The 15,008-nt window shown below is 66.9% G+C and overlaps 5 protein-coding genes across 5 annotated transcripts; 3 read left to right on the top strand and 2 right to left on the bottom strand.

The window, feature by feature from the left end:
* The first annotated feature begins 217 nt into the window (after positions 1–217).
* On the top strand, positions 218–2,325 carry LOC306807989 (peptidyl-prolyl cis-trans isomerase FKBP8-like). Its single transcript, XM_079318065.1, has 8 exons — positions 218–561; positions 672–838; positions 928–1,016; positions 1,181–1,398; positions 1,470–1,642; positions 1,720–1,797; positions 1,943–2,046; positions 2,122–2,325. The coding sequence occupies exons 1-8, from the start codon at positions 327–329 to the stop codon at positions 2,156–2,158; spliced, it is 1,101 nt and encodes a 366-aa protein (XP_079174191.1). The 5' UTR covers positions 218–326; the 3' UTR covers positions 2,159–2,325.
* A 175-nt stretch (positions 2,326–2,500) lies between these two features.
* On the top strand, positions 2,501–3,312 carry SERF2 (small EDRK-rich factor 2). The gene is made up of 3 exons (XM_079318066.1): positions 2,501–2,638; positions 2,892–3,000; positions 3,102–3,312. Exons 1-3 carry the CDS (start codon positions 2,632–2,634, stop codon positions 3,163–3,165), a joined length of 180 nt encoding a protein of 59 aa, XP_079174192.1. The 5' UTR covers positions 2,501–2,631; the 3' UTR covers positions 3,166–3,312.
* An 853-nt stretch (positions 3,313–4,165) lies between these two features.
* On the bottom strand, positions 4,166–7,904 carry SERINC4 (serine incorporator 4). Its single transcript, XM_079317758.1, has 12 exons — positions 7,718–7,904; positions 7,461–7,592; positions 6,925–7,103; positions 6,765–6,844; positions 6,576–6,669; positions 6,302–6,513; positions 5,938–6,033; positions 5,742–5,868; positions 5,477–5,549; positions 5,235–5,286; positions 4,999–5,155; positions 4,166–4,702 (listed from the first exon to the last, which is right to left on the bottom strand). Exons 1-12 carry the CDS (start codon positions 7,766–7,768, stop codon positions 4,489–4,491), a joined length of 1,467 nt encoding a protein of 488 aa, XP_079173884.1. The 5' UTR covers positions 7,769–7,904; the 3' UTR covers positions 4,166–4,488.
* Positions 7,905–8,642: 738 nt separating this feature from the next.
* HYPK (huntingtin interacting protein K) lies at positions 8,643–9,711 on the top strand. Its single transcript, XM_079318145.1, has 4 exons — positions 8,643–8,868; positions 9,052–9,107; positions 9,326–9,377; positions 9,556–9,711. The coding sequence occupies exons 1-4, from the start codon at positions 8,683–8,685 to the stop codon at positions 9,649–9,651; spliced, it is 390 nt and encodes a 129-aa protein (XP_079174271.1). The 5' UTR covers positions 8,643–8,682; the 3' UTR covers positions 9,652–9,711.
* A 357-nt stretch (positions 9,712–10,068) lies between these two features.
* MFAP1 (microfibril associated protein 1) lies at positions 10,069–14,303 on the bottom strand. Its single transcript, XM_079318144.1, has 9 exons — positions 14,067–14,303; positions 13,740–13,959; positions 13,033–13,165; positions 12,549–12,736; positions 12,023–12,131; positions 11,792–11,952; positions 11,387–11,546; positions 10,868–10,957; positions 10,069–10,750 (listed from the first exon to the last, which is right to left on the bottom strand). The coding sequence occupies exons 1-9, from the start codon at positions 14,143–14,145 to the stop codon at positions 10,568–10,570; spliced, it is 1,323 nt and encodes a 440-aa protein (XP_079174270.1). The 5' UTR covers positions 14,146–14,303; the 3' UTR covers positions 10,069–10,567.
* Positions 14,304–15,008: the final 705 nt, after the last annotated feature.

The raw sequence follows: 15,008 nt of genomic DNA, 5'->3' as shown, positions 1-15,008 counted from the left end.
CCGCACAGCGCGGCGGCGGGCGGTCCCGAGGGGCGGCGGGGAGCGGGGGGGCGAGCGGCGGCAGCCCCGTGGCGGAGCTCGCCCTGGGCCGGCTATTTTTGCCGCCGGCCCGGACTAATCCCCTGAGCCGCTTCCCGGCATTAGGTAACGGCGCGGCGGCATGCGCTCCGCGGTGTCCCCGGCCCGAGCGAGTCGCGGCGCGGCGGGACCGGCGTCGGCACGCCCGGTGCGGGCTGGGGGCCGTGCGCACCCGCCGCCGAGCCCCGGGCGGGCCCGGACCGAGGCCAGCAGGCAGCGGCGGGCGGCGAGGAGGGCCGGGGGCGGGCATGCCGGGCCCGTCGCCCGGCGGCTCCTCGGACAGGGAAACGGGGGCCAGCGGGCGGCCGCGGGGGCCCGGCCGGGACCGGCGGGTGCGGTTCCGGCTGCCTCACACCACCATCGCGATGCCGTCGGTGCGCGAGGAGGAGCGGCTCTTCTACCGGCGGCTGGAGGCGCTGGCGGTGCCGGGGCCCGGCGGCTTCGGGCCGCTCTTCGCTTCCGACGCTTGGAGCGACTTGACGGGTGAGCGCCAGGCCGGCGGCCCATCTAGGACGGCCGGTACCGGGGACAGTCGGGAGAGGGGCGCCAACTGCGGGACTCCCGGCTGGGCTCTCAGCGCCTCCTCCCCGCAGAGGACCGGCTGCTGCGGAAGCGCGTGGTGCGGGCCGGGCCGGGCGGGTCGCGGCCGTTGCCGGGCCAGGAGGTGTCGGTGAAGGTGCTGGGTGCCCTGGAGGACGGCGGGCTGGTGGAGCGGGACCCGCGGCTCATCTTTGTGCCGGGTCACGGGGACGTCGTGCAGGTGAGCCCGAACCGGTGCGCGGTTCAACGCCGTGCGGGTCAGCGCCGCTCGGGGCTCCGACCCGCCAGCCCCGCCGTGCCCGTACACAGGCTCTGGAGCTGGGCGTCCCCACCATGCAGCCCGGGGAGGTTTCCTTCTTCCTCGCCGCTTTTCCCTACGCCTATGGCCGCCCAGGCAGGTAGGGCGGGCGGGGACTGGAGCAGGCAGGGGGCGGGAGGGCGGAGGGACCGGGACGGGCAGACAACAGGGACAGGCGAGGGCAGGAGTACTGGAGCCGGTGGGACCGGCAGGGCAGGGGGCCGGGGTGGGCAGGGTCGGGGGCAGCCGGTGCTGTACCAGCAGGGAGCCCGATGTGCCGCCCGAGGCGCCGCTGCTGTTCGAGGTGACGCTGCTGGAGGTGCGGGACGGCCCCGACCCGCAGCCGCTGCCGCCCGCCGTCCGCCTGCGCTTGGGCTCGCAGCGCCGGGAGCGGGGCAACTTTCACTTCGCGCGGGGCGACTTCGCGGCGGCGCTGCGATCGTACCGGCTGTCCCTGCGCGCCCTGGACGGCCCCGCCACCGGTGAGACCGGGCGGAAGAGAGGGGCCCGGGCTGCAGGGCTGGGGATGCTGAGGCCGCCGCTCGCACCGCAGCTCCGCCCGGGCCCGAGGAGGAAGAGGAGTTGTTGGAGCAGCGCGTGAAGTGCCTCAACAACTGCGCGGCCGCCGAGCTGAAGCTGGGGCGTGCGGAGGAGGCGCTGGCGGCCTGCGAGGCCGCCCTGCGGATCAGCCCCGACAACAACCGGGCGTTGCTCCGGCGCGGGCAGGTGGGGCTCGCATCGTCCCGCACCGCCCCGCTCCCCTCGGCCCGGCTGTCGAGCTACCCTCCGTTCCTTTCCCGCAGCTGCTGGCAGAGCAGGGCCGGGACGCAGAGGCGACGCTTATCCTGAGGAAAGCCCTGGAGCTGGACCCGGCCAACAAGGTGCGGGAGGCGGGGGGCGAGGGCGGGCGGTGGTCCCGCGGGACCTGGTACCAGGAGCGATGGAGAGGATCACGCAGGAGCCGGTACCGGGATGGTCGGATGTCCCGCCGGAGCCCTGCCCACCGCAGCCACTCCTCGCCCGCAGGTCATCCACACCGAGCTCTCACGGCTGGCGAAGCGCCAGAGCCCCGCACCCAGCACCGCACCGCAGAATCCCCGCCACGACCCGATGCCGCCGCCGAGCCCCGCGTGCGTACGCAGGAAGGGATGCCCGTCCCGCACACTCTCGGCCCGGATAGCGCTTATAGCCATGTCTCTTCGTAGATCCCCCGCACCGCCCACGGCAGAAGGAGCGATCTGAACGGCTCCGCAGAGCCTGACCGAGGAGATAGAAGAGCTCTCATCCCGCCCTCCCCGCATCGCCCCACAGTCCCCGGGGCGGAGGAGAACTGTACGGAGGGAGGGCTGAGGGAGGAGCGGGACGCGCCGCGCCCGTCCCGCACCGCCCGCGCCGCCCTCCCCGCTCGGCAGGGTTCCCGCACACCTCGTGACGTCACGGGGAGGCGGCTCCCTCCACGCATCCCGGCGCGCGGGGGCGGCTGCGGCGCTTGCGCCCAACCTTCCGGGATTTTCGCCCCCGCCGGCAGAAGGGAGGCCATAGCCCGCGGCCAATCAGGCGGGGCCGTGCTGGAGAGACGCGCCAATGGGAGCGCAGAAGGGGATGGATCGGCGCAATGATTGGCTGTGGCGTCCCTTAAAGCGCGGCGCGGGGCGGGGCGTGGGGGGGTCAGTGCGGGACGTGGCGGTGGAGTGGCGGTGGGAGGGAGCGGCGCCATGACCCGTGAGTTGGGGGGGAAGGAAGGAATGGAGGAAGGAAGGAAAGAAAGAAAGAAAGAAAGAAAGAAAGAAAAGGGGCTGAGGATGGCGAGTGTGGTGGGCCGGGGTGGTGGGGAATTGTTCTGGGGCCCAGGAGTGCGTCGGGGCCGGGGTCAGGTCGCGATCCGGGCCCCGCCTTGCGGGCAGCGGTCGGGCCGGGTGTGGGGGGGGTCCCGTGAGCGGGGCCGGGCCGCGCTGAGGCGGCCGCGCCTTGCCAGGCGGCAACCAGCGCGAACTGGCGCGGCAGAAGAACCTGAAGAAGCAGAGCGACTCGGGCAAGGGCAAGCGGCGGGACGACGGGCTCTCGGCTGCCGCCCGCAAGCAGAGGTGAGCGCCGGGCCGGCCCCGCCGGCTTCCCCCGCCCCGCTCCCCGCTCCCGCCCCGCGGCGGTGCCGGCCCCGCCGCCAGCCCCGCCGCGCTCCCCGCAGGGACTCGGAGATCATGCAGCAGAAGCAGAAGAAGGCCGACGAGAAGAAGGAAGGCAACAAGTAGCGGGCGGAGGCGCCGGGCTGCCGCCCCAGGGCCGGTCCCGCCGGCAGGATGCCCCGCGCCGCCCCAGGCCGGGTCCCGCCGGGACCCCCGGTATCGCCCCGCGCCCTGCGGTGCCGTCCCCTATTAAAGTAGCTGTGGAGCCCTGCACGCTGCGTCTGCTGGTCCGTGCGCCGTGCGGGGGGTGGGCGAGCACGGGTACTGCCGGCGGAGCCATCGCGGCCGCCGAGGGAAGGACCGAGCGCGGCCGCGGCGGAGTCCAGCAGCGGCATCTCGATGGTGAGGAACAAAGGCGGGGTCGGGCCTGGGCGGCCCGCGGGCAGCACCCGGGGATCCGCGCGGGGGCCGCGGGCCGAGCGCCGCGGGGCGGGTGGGAGAGCCGGGAGCCTCGAGGGACGAACGTGGCCGGCGTGGCGCCGGGCGCAGCCGGGCTCGGGGCCGCTCGGAGGGCGGCGGTGAGAGATGGCGGCCGGGCCTGCGCGCCGGGGAGAGCCGCGCTGCGGCTGCGGCACGGCCGGGGCGGGCCCAGCGGGGCTGCCCGGCCGGCGCGGCGCCGAGCGGCCCGGCGGCGGTGGGGCCAGCCTAGCGCTGAGCCCGGTGCCCGTCGGCTCCTCGTCTCCCTGCAGGGCCGCAGGGGTGGCGGCAGCCCGCCCGGGTCCCGCGGCAGCCGGGGTTCCTCACCCAGCCAGATGCAGCACCGACTCCGCCTTGGTGCCGTCCTTGGCGCTGGTCTCGCAGAACACGCAGCTGTAGCCTGGGGCTGGCAGCGGGGCCCTGCGGAGCTGCTGCTCGCCATGGCCAGCCGCCTGTGGTCTGTGCGGATGTGAGGACAGCCTGTACTGCCTGCAGTATGGGGGTCTGGCAGAACCCCCCGCCCAGGTCAGGCTCTGCAGGGACCTGCAGCAGTGCTGCTCGCTCGGGGTGTTTCACAGGGCTCGCAGCCCTTCTCCCCATCTCCATGGCATCAGCCTGTGCAGGGCAATGGCACAGGCTCAATTCAGAGTTTATATAAAAATGTATTGAAGCAGGTATTTACAGTGAATGCACCATGGCAGTGGCAGCCAGGGCAGAGCCCTGCTCTCCCAGTGAGGCCAGGGCAACCAGGCTGCAGGCTGAGCACCTGCCACCGGCTTGCTCTGGCCCTTAGGGTGGTCCTGGCTCAGCACAGGGCCAGTATCCCTGGGAGCATCCACCTCCCATGTTCCTCTCAGTCTCTCAGATGCTGCTGTCTCCTGGGACAGGGGAGGCCAGGAGGACCAAGTAGGGCCAGGGTACAGGCACAGGGCACAGCAGGGACCAGCCCTGGGCAGTTTGTCCTGGCAGGGACTATGTGGAGACGTTGATGCGCTGTGGAGTGCGTCGGCGCCGCACGATCCGTGCTCCGGTGCTGTGCCGGTGCTGTGGGGAGCCGTGGAGGCAGAAGGGGCTCAGCAGCAGCCACAGGTAGAGCAGCACACAAGCCCAGCACGAGGACACCTTCACCCAGAAGGTTGACCAGCTGCCGTGTGTGAAGGTGGTCTCCAGCGCCGCATTCTCGTAGCTGGTGGGAGAGGGCAGGGCTGGGTGCCCAAGGAATGCCAGCACAGGGGGTTCCAGTGCCAGCTGCAGCTACCAGGTCGCCCTGTGTCCCAGTGGCCACGTACCCCTGGGCATGTCCCTTCTGCCAAGGGCGCTCCAGCCCTTGTTGCTGCGCTGCACAGCTGCCACTGGAGCAGTGCAGGTCTGTGGGCACAGAGCCCTGGGCATCCCCAGCAGGTGCCAGCTCGTGCCATCACGGCCTGGCACAGAGGTCTGGAGCGAGAGCAGGGAAGGCTGGGCAGCAGCACAGAGCCCTACCTGAACCAGTTGGTGAGTGTCATCATAACATAGAGCGAGGCAAGGAAGAAGACAAAGTGGAAAGCTGAGTAGCTGTAGACCACCCGGTCCTGCTCATCCTGGATGATGAACTGTCCCCTGGCACTCTCCTCTGCTTGCTCACATGTCTGGTCAGTGCCTGGGGGAGTGTGGGGGCATGGCACTCCCAGGCTGGGACACAGGCTCTGCCCTCTCTCCCACACAGACACTGCACTCACCTCTCAGCTCCTCCTCCATCTTCTCAGGGCAACAGAAGCAGCAGGAAGCTTTCTGCAGGAAGAGCAGAGTGGTGACTGCCCAGCTATGTGGCCACTGATCCAGGCTGAGCCATGCCTGATGCCAGGGCAGGTGGTGTGGGCAGCCCTCTGTGCTTGGCACACAGACCTGCCCCTCTCTCTGGCTAGAACGGGGCCTTGGGCTGCCCGAGGAGGACCTGGAGCACAGTTGCATCCATACTCACTTTAAACTCAAAGCTGTAGACTTTGACCATCCAGAGGGGCCCAAAGATCTCAGCGAGGTACGAGGCTTCATTGCTGTGCCCAGGAGAGAGGCAGAAATCATAACACAGGCACCCATCACCCTGTGCTAGACTCCTAGCCCGCCTCATGGATTCCCAATGGTCACAGGAGCTCTGCTGTGCTGCCCCTGTCCACCCACCAATCTCCACCTGCCCTCAGGACACCCCTGGCACCGCAGGAGGCTGTGCCTGGGCAGGGGACACGCACCATGCGAAGAGCACGCAGGCGTACATGATGGCAGCGCCCAGCACGGCCACCGTGGTGTCCTCTGTCTGCAGCTCATCCTGCCGCAGCCCCGGGAAGCACACGGTGAGGTTCTGCCCCTTATGCAGCACTGCGGGGAGGCGGAGGTGAGAAGGGCATGCAGCACAGCGGGGGCTGCTGGGGGGACAGGGACACCCACCTCTCTCTGGGGGGCGGCTGGACAGTGCAGAGAAGGTGAGGTACATCACGTAGCAGCTGATGATTGAGGACTGCAGCAGTCCTGACCGCGGCTGCTCTGCAGGAGTGGGGACAGAGGTGTTACTGGAGTTCGTGCAGTGCCACGAGCGGGGCTCTGAGCGGGCCCTGAGCAGTCCCCTCCTGCCACCTGCCTGTCTAACACCTTGAGCCAAGGTATAGCAAGGGCCAGTGGGAACCCTGGGAGCTAGGCTCTCCTCTAGTGCCTGTGCTGGCCCTGAGCTGGGTCCCACAGTCACCCCCAGCCCCCACCACAGCTGGCCAGGCAGCAGGGCAGCCCCCACCGTGTTGTGCTGCGTGATACTCACTGAGCCGCACGCATGGCGTGATGGAGATGAAGGACATGATGCCACAAAGGCTGCCATTGATGGCAAGCAGTGCTTTGTTGAGGTGGCAGGCAGCTGGGTGGGTGTAGAACTTGTAGAGGAAGGAGAAGGCGGCAGAGGCAAGGGTGTAGAAGGTGGCTGTGGCCAGCAGCACGGCCAGATACCAGCGCTTGTCCTGTGCAGCCCCTGTCAGCCTGCAGAAGAGTGGATGAGCGGTGGCAGTGGGCAGGTACCCACCCAGCACCCGAGCACTCACCAGTTCTTGTTCCAGGTGTGTGCAAAGGCTGTGATCAGCACCAGTTGGATGAGAATGAAGGCAAAGCCCCCACAGACACCTGTGTAGTGCCAGACTGGGAGAAGAGGGCAGAGGTAGACATGGCACAGGGCAGACGGGTCAAAACGGGTGCCCAGGGTGCCAGCTCAGACTGGGGAGGGACAGACATACCTTGGATGAAGTTGTCCTCAGGGATGAAGAAGCTGGCGGTCCAGAGGCCCACCAGCACCAGCAGCTTCAGAAGCCAGAACCTGCAGGGCAGTTCAGGTCAGGAGGACAGAGGCCCTGGCAGCCCCACCCCAGGATAGCCAGCCCCACGGCCCGTCCCTACCCATTGTGGAGCTGTGCCCGGCGATCAGAGCTGGAGCGCACGTTGAGCAGCAGGGCAGCCTGTGCCAGGTGGAAGCAGGCAGTGCCAAAACAGACCCGGTACACGGCCGAGGAGCCCACCAGCTGCTCGCAGTCTGTGCCCCCGGGCAGGTGCTGACACAGCACCACTGAGAAGGGTACCTGGCAGGCACAGTGGTTGGTGGGACAGGGCTGCTGGTGTGTCCACCCAGCACCCCCAGTGCCCATGGCATCCAGCACATCCAAACCTTCAATACTCCCACTATTGCCAGTACCTTCCCCAGTACCCTGGGAGCCCCAGCATGCCAGGCAAATCCTGCATCTCTGGTACCCCTGGCACTTCCCCCTTGGCACTCCCAACAGCCCTGTTACTATCCCAGTGTCCCATTATCCAGAGAATTCCAGTGCTCTTGATGCCCCTGGCAATTCTGGCATACCCAGTGCTCCCCTGTATACCCCTGGGTGCCCTGAGGTGCCTGGCACCCCAGTACCCCCAGAACTCCCAGTTCCCTCCGTTACCTTCTCGGCGATAGCCTGGGCCACAGTGCGGGACAGCATGAGGCAGCACACGGCAGAGGCCAGGACGTGCAGGAGCGTGTAGAGGATGCGCGTGCTCGTGGACACGCGGAGCCCGTGACAGCCGCAGCAGAGCTGGGAGGGGCACGGTCAGCGGGGATCCCGAGGGGCCAGCGCTGCCCAGCCCACCCTGCCCCTCCAGCCCCGCTCCCAGCCCCGCTCCCAGCCCCCTCCCAGCCCCGCCAGACCCCCGGTCCCACCTGCAAGAGCAGCGGGTGCAGGAGGTGCCCGCGTGCCGCTGTGCCCGCCATGGCCCAGCTCAGCTCTGCTCAGCCCCCGTGGCCTTGATGGGATTAGGGGATTGTCAACTCGGCCCGCCCTGCCATCTGCTCGCTCTTCCCTCGGGCAGCCACCCTGGGGTGCTCCATGGGCACTGCCCAGTGACTCCCGGCCGTGGGCATCCCTGCCTGGGCCCCGGTGCCCCGTGGGCAGGGTGAGGCCCCGGCAATGGCCTGCACATGAGCTTGCGTGAGGGGCACGGGGCGTCTGCACAGGATGATCTGATCCCAGAGCAGAACCGTACAGCTCTGTGGAGGGGCTGAGGTGTGGAGTTTACCGGAGCAGCCCCGGGCACAGAGGCACCCAAGGGACCCCGGTACCTCGCCGGCTCGCGGGAGCAGATCCCGCGGGCAGCAGAACGCCACACGGCCGGCGGGAGCTGGGGACAGGCGAGGGGCTGTAGGGGCTGGAGCTGGCATCGCCTTTCTTCAGCTGCGCCACAGCCCTTCAGGCTCCGTGCTGGCAGAGCGCCGACACGGCGGGTGCGAGGCCGCGGGGACACAGATCCCGCCCGGGGCACAGCCCGGCCCGGGACATGGGAGAGGCGGCGGGGCGGGCCCGGGCCCGTGCTGCGGCGCATCCTCCGCCGGGCCGGCACCGGGCACGGGAGCACGGCCACAGCCCGGGCCCGCAGCGCCCGGGGCCGTGCTCGTCCGACCGTCCATGCGACGGCGGGGCTGCGCCCGCCCGGCCTGGCTCCGCGCCTGGGCGGCGAGCGGCCCGGGAGTGCCTCACTGCCAGCTCCGGCCTGCCCGGGCCCCGGGAGCGCTCGGCGGGCCCGGGTTGGCGGCGGAACCGGCCCCGCCCGCGCTCGGTTCCGGCGGCGCGCGCCGCTCGCTACCGCCGGCGGCGGCGCACGTGACCGGAAGCGGGCCGCGGCGGCGGCATGGCGGCGGAGGGCGATGTGGAGCTGGAGCTGGAGACGGAGCCGAACGGCTCCGGCGGCGGCAGCGATGGGGCGGGCGGCCGCGCGGCCGAGAAGCCGCGGAAGCACGACAGCGGCGCGGCGGACCTGGAGCGCGTCACGGACTACGCGGAGGAGAAGGAGATCCAGAGCTCCAACCTGGAGACGGTGCGGCGGCGGGCCGGGACCGGGACCGGGACCGGGCCAGGGTGGGAGGCCGGGCGCTGCCTGCAGCGGGGCCGAGCCGGGCGCTGACCACCGCGGCTGCCCGCCCGTGCCGGTGCCCGTGCCGCCGGCGGGGCGCTGACCCGGTCGGTGCCGCGCAGCGGGGTGACCGCGCTCCTTCTGCAGGCGATGTCGGTGATCGGAGACCGGAGGTCCCGGGAGCAGAAAGCCAAGCAGGAGAGGTAACCGTCCGCGCTCACTCCGGGACAGTGCCTGTCTTGCAACTCGCCACCGCTCGGGACACGACCCAGGCGTCGGCTTCCCTGTGCGACATGCGGCCCCCTGCCAGCCCCGCGCTGCTCACAGGGGTCTCTCCTGCCCGCCTCGTGGCCGAGGGAGCACCGGGCAGTGCCCAGCAGGGGCTGTTGCTCACCGGAGGTTTGTCCATCTCTTGTCCTAGGGAGAAAGAACTGGCCAAAGTGACCATCAAGAAGGAGGATCTCGAGCTGATTGTGAGTAGGGGCGGGACCCCAGGCAGTCGTGACGCGTCCCAGGTGTCGGGTGCGAAGCTGCGCCCATGGAGGCACGCCGCCTGAGGCCGGTCGGTGTGCCCCGGGCTGGGTGTCCCGGGCCCGCCTAGCCCGCGGGGCCCTGCCGATGCTGCACGGGGCTGTGGCCGTTTCTCTGCAGATGACGGAGATGGAAATATCCCGGGCCGCAGCGGAGCGCAGCCTGCGCGAGCACATGGGCAACGTGGTGGAGGCTCTCATCACCCTCACCAACTGAGCTGGAGGCACGGGCTGCCGGGCGTGGGCTCTTGCCGTACCAATAAAGGCACTGCTGGGACTGGGCTGTCTTTGTGGTCTACACAGTGCTGAGGACGTGCCCCTGGCCTTGGGTGCGTGGTGCCCACGAGTGGGGCCCAGCCATGTGGCATTGTGTTGGCAGTGTCAGCTGGGCACCCCTGCGACTGGAGCAGGACAAAGGGACCTGCCTGAGCACTGAGACATGCTGCTGTCCCCTTTTTATCTCTGCCCCAGGGCAGCACAGGCCCAGGCACAGGCCTGAGGCAGTGGTGGCAGCTGATCATGCATGCCCTGCCCAAGCTGGTGCCTCCTGTGCTGCTCCAGCTCACCATGGCTCACAAGGAAGGCACAGAATAGGATGGCTATGTCTTTAAGAAGAATGGAGCCACAGTGTGTAAGAAAATCCAACCTTTAATCAAACCCTCCCATCCCACACAGGTAGAAAAGCCAAGCCCTGCAGGACCACCATGAGGAGGTAGGGCCACCGCTGACCACCCCAAAACAGGGCCCAGACTGATACCAGGGACAGTACAAGCAAGGGATTGTAGACAATATGTTTGCAAAAGTCCTGTAATTCTTCCAGAAGTGGATGTGCTGGAGCCAAGGGTGCTGCTGCAATGTGCCAGGCACTGCCAAAGTTCCATGGTGGCCATTGCTGGAACATAGTGTGGTCACCAGCCTGGCCAGCACCACAGGCCATCATCCTCCACACTGTGTGGGCAAGGAACCCGTGTCTGCTCAGCACAGGGAGTGGGACACCTCATCATGGTACAGGCAGGGGAAGGGCTTGCCACCACAGGAGTCCTGGAACATGTCCCTTCTGGCCCTGCCCAGGCTCTGGCAGAGCAGTGCCCTCCTGCCAGCCTCAGCCACACCAGACCCTCCTGCCTCTGCCCTTAAGTAGTTTTTCGTTTCTTGGCTGAGGGTCTCTCAAAGACGTCCCGCACCCCCGCTGCCTTCTGCTTAAAGAACTTGGTGTTCTGTGCACTCTCCTGGCCCCAGGCAGAGTCAAAGGAGGTGGTGTCCTGGTCCACCAAGTGTGTGTACTTTGTCCGCCCTGAGCGCCCAAAGTTCTTGACCTGGGGAGCAGAAGAACTTGTGAGCAGCTGTTCATGGGGGATCAGGACCTGCTGCACCCCATGCCCACAACACTCCCCCCTTGGCATGGGCTGGGCACCCTCTACCAGCACACCTACCTGCATCACTTTGGGCAGGATGGTCTTGTTGAAGTGGTCCTCAAGGGTAGGAGCACTGAAGTCTCTCTTGTACACCTCCTCATCCTCATCCTGCAGGAGGACACACCTGCTCAGTCTTAAAGGCTCTAGCAAGTCTTGGCAGCAGTGGGGGAAGCTGCTTGAAGGTCATACTGCTGCTCTGCCAGGGCTGCCACAGTACTTGCAGCCCTATTAACTCCTGCTGGAGTGAGGGATGTGAGCATTGTTCCCTAGGCTGCTTCTCCAATGGCCCATGTAGAACTGACTTGGTTCTGGCAGGGTCTGTCAGCCCAAACAGCAGCACAGGGACATCTCTGCAGCTTCAGCTCCATTTCAACTGACATGCTCTGGTGTCAGTTGGGCCAGCTTCAGCCCCATGTTGCCTCTAAAGGTTGTCTCTGGCCCCAGGGCACCCCCAGCCCCAGGGCACAGTGGGAGAGGGGAGGCTCCCCATAGGGAAAATGTCTCACAGCAGCCATGCCTGGCCCTTAGCACACTCACCATGAAGAAGGCTCCACGGTGGTAGTACTTCTGCAGGAATTTGTATTTGCCCTTTACTGCCTTGTTGGTGATGACTTTGCCATTGGCCCGGAGCTCAGCCCGGCGCTCCTCCTCTGTCAGGTTCCGCATGCGCTCGATCTCTGCCTTCTCCTTCTCCATGCTGGGGGGGAGAAAAGCCCCTGAGACCCCGTGTCCCCACAGCATCTCCTGGGAGAGAGCCTGTCACCAGCTACCACCTCAGGCTTTACACGTTTACTGCTGGGGAGCAAAGGCACCCCAAGGGTGGGCAGGAGGGGCTCTGGGCACTCAGTCCAGCTGGGATCCTGCTGCCAAAGGGCAGCCTGAGGAAAAGGTGCTTCAGCTGCCTGTGGGCTCTCAGCCTCCTGCCCACCAGACAATACTTACGCTTCTCGTTCTTCGCGGTCTCGTTTGATTCGCTTCAGCTCACGGACTTTCCAGGCCTCGTACTCCTCCTCATCGTTCTCATCATCTGTATCGAGTGCATCCAGCGCTGCCAGCGAGCGCTTGTTCTCCTCCAGCTCCTTCTTTGCTTCCTCTTCTACAATCTGCAGTGAGATCCAAGCTAAGCTTGCTGCAGTGACTGCCCCCTCCAGCCTCCAGCCCACCCCTCTGCACCTTCAGTGTGTACTTGCGCCTCTCCTCTGCCATCCTCTTTGCTTCCTGCTCCAGCTCCTTCTGCTTCAGGGCTTCTGCTTCTCTCTCCTGAACTGTGATCCGGTCCTTCCTGAGAGCAGAGCCATGACAGCCTTCAGCCCTCCCATGAGCGAGTGCAGCCACTCAGCCTCTCGCTGGCTCCCACACTGCAGCTGCTTTCAGCCTTTGCCCTCTCCAAGGACAGGTCAAGTCCCAGGGTTCTCCCCTTTCTGGGAACTACTACATTTCTTTGCCACTGAATGGCCTTTGCCCAAGAGCTCTGGTCAGACTCCACAGCCTGATCCCACACCAACCCAATGTAGCTGATATGGGGCTGTGGATGCAGGGATTGCCCCTAGCTGTGCCCTGCCCGACTGTGACCATCCCGTCCCGCCCCAAGGAGATGAATGGCTTCCTCACAGTGAGAAGACACCATGGCAGCGAGGCCTTGGGTCCCAGCTTCTGACTACCACGGTCCAGGGCCAGCCCACACACTTCCATCACCTACTTGCGGATAAAGACCGGTTTGAGACGTGGCTCCATTTCATCTTCGCTGTCCGTGTACTCCTCATACTCAGACTCTGACTCAGACTCCTCTCCAGACCGACCCTCATCTTCCAATTCCATCACTTCCATCTCCTCGGTTTTCCTCTCCTGTGCTCGCTGACGCATCATCCCACGCCGACGCTCAATCTCCTACAGGGGACAAGCACAGAGCAGTCAGGGGCAGCCCTGTCACCACTTCTCTCCTGTGAAACACACGTCATGGCTGGAGTGCTGGCTTTCAGAAGATGCACCTGCCTCTGTGGATGTGGTGTGGCCTGCCCCAGTGTCCTGTCCCATGCCAGAGCATGGTGACCCACCAGTTAAGTCATGGCTAGGTGTGACACTTGTCCAGACACATCAGCCAGCCCACATACCCATGCACAAGGCAGTCCCAGCCTGTGTCCTTCCAGCTTTCTCAGCCCCATTATCCGGCTCTGCAAACACACCTCATCATCGATCTCCTCCTCCTCCTCTTCACTGGTGTCCTCCCGTTCCAGGCGCCAGGCTTCTCCCCCCTCCACTTCTGAATCGCTTTCTCCAACCACTTCAGGTTCCACGATTTTGCGGTGCCTTGCCAGCCTGCAAGAGACCCCAGTTAGCACACGGCACTTGGAACGTAAGGGGGCTGCAGGAAAGGGTCTGTTCACAAACCACTTCTAGCAAGGACATGGTAAGCACTGGGACTGCCAAACATGCCAGAACTGATGGAGGAGGCTGCAGTGGCTGGGCACTGGCAGCTCTTCCCTGTCCATGTTTCAAGGAAAAATGGAGTTCCCAATGAGAACTCTATTTGTTAGTGTAAGCAAAACCAACAGCAGCTCCATAGGAGGCAAAGAGCACTCAGTGCTCCCTGCCCAGAGTACACTTCATGAGACACCATCCTTCCTCACTACCCTGAGCCTCAGCATGCTACACTAATTTCTATTTGGGAGCCTGTTTTATCTACTGTGCACCCAAACACACCTGGACATGGGCTACACCTGGCTAGCTCCTGGTTGGAAAGCAGCCCAAGGCACAGGGCAGTGTGGATATGAAAAGTCCCAGACACTCCTGCACTGCCTGGACAATGTTCCCAGCTCCTGCCCTGCGCAGTTTCTACCTGTAGCACGGCAGAGTCCCAGTCCGCGGGCCCCGGACCTGACCCAGCACTCACCGCTCCTCCACGTCCTCAGCGATGCGGTTCTGGAGGCGCCGGAGCCGGGGGTCGTTGGCCAGTTCCTCCTCCTGTTCCTCGGGCTCGACCTCCTGCTCCTTGGCCTTCTTGATGAATTGGAACTCCTCGTCCTCCTCCTCCGAGGACTCCATGGGCGCGTAGTCGGGCCGCTTGCCCGATACGTACCGCTTCACCTTCACCTTCTCCATGGACAGCTCGCCTGCGGGCGCCGGGGCGTCACCGGGGGTCTCGGCGCCGCCGCCCCGCCGCCCCGGTCTCAGCCCCTGCCCTCCGCCCACCCCGCGGAGCCCCGGGTCCCCGGCTCACCCTTCTCGTTGCGGACGGGCACGGCGCCCGCCGTGGACTGGATCGGCGGCTGCTTCATGAGGGCGCTGGGGACCGCCATGGTGGCGGCGGGCGGAGGCTGAGGCGCGCCGGGCCGAGCCGAACCGAGCGGTGCCGAACCGAGCGGTGCCGCTGACAACGGCCCCTCGAGCGCTCACCCGGAACCGGAACCGCCGCCGCTTCCGTCGCGACCGGGACCGTGCCGGGGCCGGAAGTGACGTTCGGCCGGTCGGTGCCGGGGGCCGGGCCTGGCGCTCGTAGTCGTGCCCGTGCCGGTGTTCGGCCCTGGGGCTGGGGGCAGCGGAGTCCCCGCTCGCTTCGCCATCCGCCCTCGGCCGGGAGAGGGTCCGTTCCCTCCCGCACCGTGCGGGCTTTTCCCCCGGCGGGCGCAGGGCGAGGCACCGGCCGAGGGGCCATGGGCCGGCGGGGCAGCGCCGCGATAGAGCCCCGCTGCTCCGGCCGTGTGTGAAGGGACCCTGCAGGCCCGGCCGTGCCCGCGTGCCCACCCTCCGTGTCCCCACACAGGGAGCGTTCCGTGCCGGCCCGGCTCAGAGCCGGCGCCGCGGGTCACCGTGACTCGCTGAGCCGGGGGAGCGTCCTGCGAACGGCGCGTTCCCGTGCCGCGTTCCCCCGCGCAGCCTGGGAAACGCTGCTCGCCGCGGTGCACAGCGGGGCCGGTTCGTGCGCGCTGTGCCCGCTGCCGGGGGAGCAGGAGCTCCGCCGTGCTGCACGGCCGGGCTGCGGCGGCTCCGGGAATCCCGCTGCCGTGGCTGCGGTAACGTGGGGACAGGCTGGGACCGCGGCTGCCTCTTGGGGGTTTTCCATAAGCAGCCGGCTGCTGTCTGCGTCAGCATGTCTCAGCTTCCGAGGCATGCGAGGTTTCGCAGTGTCGGAGCCGGTGGCTGCTTGCAGGATGTCCCTGTG

This window comes from Erithacus rubecula (genome assembly GCF_903797595.1).
Source record: "Erithacus rubecula genome assembly, chromosome: 14".
In the NCBI taxonomy this organism is placed as follows: Eukaryota; Metazoa; Chordata; class Aves; order Passeriformes; family Muscicapidae; genus Erithacus; species Erithacus rubecula.
This window is presented reverse-complemented; position numbering and strand designations above follow the sequence as displayed.